Source organism: Crocodylus porosus, unplaced genomic scaffold (assembly GCF_001723895.1).
Source record: "Crocodylus porosus isolate Cpor-Errol unplaced genomic scaffold, CroPor_comp1, whole genome shotgun sequence".
Lineage (NCBI taxonomy): Eukaryota > Metazoa > Chordata > Crocodylia > Crocodylidae > Crocodylus > Crocodylus porosus.
Window position 1 is genome coordinate 3,856,033 of NW_017728932.1, and position 5,293 is coordinate 3,861,325.

A 5,293-nucleotide genomic window follows, 5' to 3' on the forward strand; every position below is an offset into this window, starting at 1 on the left:
GAAAAAGCTCCTGAGCCATCAGTACCCAAAGAGTTAAAAAAAAAAAAAAAAAAAAGTCAGGAGTAATTTCTTGTAAATATGTGATCTTTAGGAAACATAAGCTATGTATCACAGCCAGCACTCCTCAGTTTCCCATACAACCTCTTCTTGAGCTTCTCCAAGGGCAGCCACTGCTGTTTCTGCCCGACACCAGAAAAATGTATTGGAGACAAGTTAGGATAAGATCAGGTGGTTGACAAAATGAGAACAGTAGAACTGTTCACTTCTCACAAGGGTACTCTGCCACAGGAATTCTTTAACTGCTGTTTGTACCGAAGTTTAGTAATGGATTAGCTTCTGAAGTCTTCCTCCATGAGTAGTGGCTTTCAAAAGCAAAATGAAACATAGCAGGATTCAAGCATGTGCCATTTCTGCAGCCCACCAAGAGTCTGCTTTGCCTATTTCACTTCCAAAGAAAAGTGGATTCTGCCAGTGGCCCTAGCTTAAGTTCGGCAAGACTTTTAAAGCTTTCATTTTCCAGTTTCTTGGGAGCAGATGATACCAGCACAGAGCCTTCCATTCTCACACTTCAGGTAATCTTCTCTCATTTGCTTCTTCTGAATAAAAAAAAAAAATACTGTTCTGTTTACTCTAACATGCTACAATATGTGCATACGTAACTGCAGGTGACGCATGAGTTACTCCAAAATGTGCTTTTTCTTTGAAGTGCGCTTTTACTTTTACAAATTCTACATCAAAGTGGAAGGAAGAAAGGCTGTAGAGTGCTCATACATTGAAGCTTAAGGATCTTTTTCCTGAATGGAGTTAAGATGTTTGTTCCAAGGTTCCTATGGACAAACTATTCTATCCCATGCACTCCGGCCAGGAGCCAGTATTAGACATTCCAGAAACTTGTTGATTTGTTGGGATAGTTAATGGCAAGGCTGATAGCAGCAATGTTTTTCAGGGCCTGGAGGGGAGGAGGAAAAGAAAGTCAAGCATCACAAAGATTATTACCATTGAGTAATTATTACTCTATGTTGCAAAGAGCCACTCTGTGGTGCAAACTGAGCAGAGATGGGAATAGGGACGTTTGTGAATGGGTTCAATCTGTAGGAACTCAGCAGAACCACATCATCCAAGAGCTAAGGTGGAAGAAAGATCCAGACAGAGCCTTGCACTAGTACTCGCCAAGCTATCTGGGCTAAACCACTTCAAAAAGGTGAGTAAATGGGTTTTTTCATTGCCAATAAGCATGCTAATATGTGATCTAAAAAAATAACGATTTGTCTCAGAAAAACTGATGAAAATTGAAAAGATAGACACAAAACTTTATGGGGAACTTTCCTCTGAATACATAGACATGACAATGCTAAATTATGTGACTTGATTCAGTTCATGTTGGTCATTTCCTTCATTTTGGCTAGACCTGGATTCTGCCTTTCATAACTTGGCACTGCAACAGACAATTACATTTATACAAAAGTTTAAATGGGTGGCAGGATGAGAGAAAGAAAGAACTGAGGGGTAATACCGATCTACGTACTGGCATTTTGTCTTTAGGGGATCTTGAATCAAGTTCTTGATAATGAATTTTGGAATCTTATGGTAATCATTAGTGGTTGTATAACCACTTCATAAAACCCAGTGAGTAAATCAGAAATGACTCTCTTTCACACAAGGAATTTTAATACCTGTGCTGTGCAGCGGTGAAGGTGATCTTCGGTATTTAAGGCAAGCAAGTAGTCCTGCAGAGTTCCAAGTTCCTGCATTCAGAAACAATGTTCCATGAAACTACTTAAGCATGGTATTTTTAAACACAGCTGTTGGTCCTATTAGCATCTGAATTTCAATTCCTGTAGTGTCCACAGAGGTAATCAAAATTAGGTTCAAGACTATAGGACTTAAGTACAATCCTAACTGTATTCAAAGACTATAGATTTTGACTGCGTCTTGCCGCATCTATACATGTATAGCTATACTATATAGCATACAGAGTTCAAAACAAGATCAGCGGAAGCTACAGTAAAATGTTCCAAAAGGTTACTGATCTGCCTCTACCCCCATGACTTTGGGGCATGCATCCTTAATTATGCTGGGAAGAACTGTGTCCATTTCTCCAGGTTCCACGATCGATAAGGAGGTAGTATGTATCTGCATAAGGGTTTTCACTGAACTCCCTCAGGAAAAGCGCTCCCCATCTGTGCAATGCATACAAAGTTCTGATGTACTTTTTTCAAGAAGCAAGAAAGAAATGCAGCATAACACTGCATTCCAAGTGCCAGGGAAGAGAGAGAGAGGCATACAGGAAAAAAGGGCTGCTTACATTAGCTTTATTTTCTGTAATGAAGAAGAGTTCTGTGAGTGCACGATGAAGGGGAAGGAGGATGCCAGGCTTGGTCATGTCATGACACAGGTTATTTTCCATGGTGGTGAAAAGCTGCCAGAGGGGCTTCAACAAGGTGAGATCACAGTCCCTAAAAAAAATAATTTAAATGAAATGGAAGATAACTCATGATTATAAGCTTATTTCTGAGACAGAACAATGCCTTATCAAGGGAGATAAAACTCAGCGATAACTCCTTGATAGTTAATGCTATGAAGCAGTTAACGAGGCATATACTACAACATGGAACAGCATATGATATTTGGTTACGGAAACATAGCTGACAAACTCCATGCACAAGCTATTCAATATCTTGAATGATTCTAGTCCAAATACAACAAAGCATTTTAAAATGAAGAAACCAGATGCTTCCACAAACTTGAATATCTAAACTGTCTTGCTGAATAAGGATGGATCCTTAGCAATTGTGACCTTTAAAATAAATGAATGCAATACATCTCTACATGCTTGACCTGCACCAATTTAGAACCTTGCAGTACTAAACTAGAATGCAGGGAAAATAACCTGTTTATGCAGTTACAGCTAATTAGCACTGCTTTGCAAGTGACAGTTTCAGCCTTTTTTTTTTTTTTTAATTTCCATCATAAAGCAGGCTAGTGCAAGCACCCCTGCACCATACAACCTTACAAATACATAGAACAGGGATCAAAAAAGAACTCCATTTAAGACAGTCTTGATCAGAGCAAGAAGGAAACATGACAAAGATTTGATCTTTTAACAGTTAAGTTTGTTGCCCACAGTCTAAGACATTTTTAAGCATGGAAGTTTAGATGTAAACCCAGCAATATTAGCTGGTTGCAAGCAATAGCCTTTTAACAAACTGGCACATTTTCAGACTTCTGCCTGTGCTAGAAGGGATTATCTAAAGGGTAGAAGGTTTCACCCAAAACGTGTATGCAACTGCAAAAGGTTTCAAAACACAAACATGTAGGCTTCTTTTGACCAAGGAAAAGCAGTCTGTGGCTAGTACTTTCAGGAGTTTACTTGTTCTTAATTGAACTCAGTGTAATTCACATAAGGGTGGACTTGCTGGAAACTGTTTGCCTCCATTAAAGTAAGTAAAATGTTTACAAATGATTGTACAATCTCAATATTTAAAAAATAGAACTATGCAACACCAACCACCTTTGTAACCTAGATTCAAGTCTTGACTCACCTGCGGTTCATGAAGTTTCAGTTGTAGACTTTAGCGGCGCAAATCACAGAAACCTCCCTCCCTTATGGCAGTGCTGAATCTGACAATATCTTTTCACCACTTCATTCATGGTCTCCTCACCTCAACTAAAAGGAAGACTTACACCTGGTTTCTCAAACTTTTCATAGAATTAGTGTCTCTAAATAATTCACTATGAATCTGAGAATTGTTCTAGCCAGAAGATTTGCTCTACTGTGTTTTAAAAAGCCATCTCCAAAGAAGAAACAGCATTCAGAAAATTACTTTTTAAATAGATTTTTCTAATCTTTTCCAATAAAGCTTTTCAGCAAGGCTTGGGGTCATGATACTCTGCATCCATTATGGTCATGAATTCAGCCAACATGCCTCTGAGGCATATTTAGTGCACAGCATAGAACAATGGGTTTACCTTTGGTTGCTGCACTGCACTATCTTCAGCAGTAAATGGATGGCCTTTAGACGCTGGTGCCCAGTCTGGCGACATGCTACTCCTACCTGCCATTTCCAGATTTTGGCCAGTGGAAGGTGTGGAACTGCCCTTTCTTCTGATAGCATCTGTTTCAGAATCTCAAAACCTGAAATTGAATATAAATCTCTTATTTCTAAAGGGTTACATTCATCTGAAAAATTATATTCTCTCCACATATTTAGAATTGTTGTCATAAGCAAAAATAAAATGTATAAACCAAAACCTGAGCTGAGGAAAGAATGAGCCCTTAGGCCAGTCCCAACACTGCAAGTCCTTTTGAAGGCAAGACTTGGAAAGAAAATGAATGAGCGTTGTACAACTGTCTTTTACCCAACTTTGAAAATCTCAACCCTATTATTTGCAATCACAGTTTTCTCCAAGTAAGGGCAACAAAATCTCAGCTCTCATTAGTATGATATATAGTAAACCTAAACTGACTGCAGAATATTCACAGCCTATAACTTAAAAGACTACCCATTTTTAATATAAAGTAAACCAGCAAAGCCTAGCTGTAAATTAAATCCAAGAAAAAAAAAGTCATCATAATATTAAATTACTCTTTAAATACAACTGTTCTCTATCTCAGCTTGAAGTTTCAGGGCTTTTTTCCCCCCTGAGATACTGTGGTCAGGGTAAGGACACAGCAAATCACTCAAACCTCGAACAGAACAAAGTCTTAGTATTATACCATCTTGAAGGGGGAAAAAAGTGTGTGTTAAGTGTAACACCCACACACACTTGAGTTGTGTATGGCAAAATGCGCATGCGTGAGTGTGTGCATGTGTAAGATGGCCCCTGTTGTCCTGGAAATCTGGGGCCCTATATCTGGACAAAATATGTAAACCCCCTGGCCTGACTGGCCAGGGAGAAGAACAAAGACTTTCCAGGCAGATTAGTTAAGAGAAAGACTGGAGTGAATACTCCCTAACTGCGCAAGGCCAGGCTGGTTTGGGGAGGACGAGAAGCTGCTAGGGGCTGCTAAAGAGTGAAGCCTCCTCCAAGGGAGAAGGAATTTGCAAATACCAAAATGGGAAACTCGGGTAGAGGAGAAAGAGAGGGAGAATTGTCCCATTATCTGGGAACTCCTATCTCCTCCTTTTCTTCCCCCTTTTCTAAGATTTTAAGAGGTTAGTACCAGGGAGGAGGATATCAGTTCTTTGGGTTTGGTTAGGCTCCCTTTTGAGTTTGTCTTGCAGTTTTCATTTCAGCAGGCCATACAATCCAGCCTAGAAGTTTTGGGGTGCATGCATGCTGGCTGGAGCTG

General features: G+C 39.5%; 1 protein-coding gene across 2 annotated transcripts in view; it reads right to left on the minus strand.

Moving 5' to 3' along the window:
- Nucleotides 1–599: 599 nt before the first annotated feature.
- Nucleotides 600–5,293, minus strand: part of ZZEF1 (zinc finger ZZ-type and EF-hand domain containing 1) — an 87,833-nt gene continuing 83,139 nt past the window's right edge. For both annotated transcript variants that reach the window (XM_019545452.1, XM_019545453.1), the window contains exons 52-55: nt 3,970–4,135; nt 2,306–2,456; nt 1,674–1,745; nt 600–949 (exon numbers count right to left, since the gene is read on the minus strand). In XM_019545452.1, the coding sequence (XP_019400997.1) occupies nt 875–949; nt 1,674–1,745; nt 2,306–2,456; nt 3,970–4,135 (464 nt within the window). In that variant the 3' untranslated portion in view covers nt 600–874. The remainder of the gene's footprint in view (nt 950–1,673; nt 1,746–2,305; nt 2,457–3,969; nt 4,136–5,293) is intronic.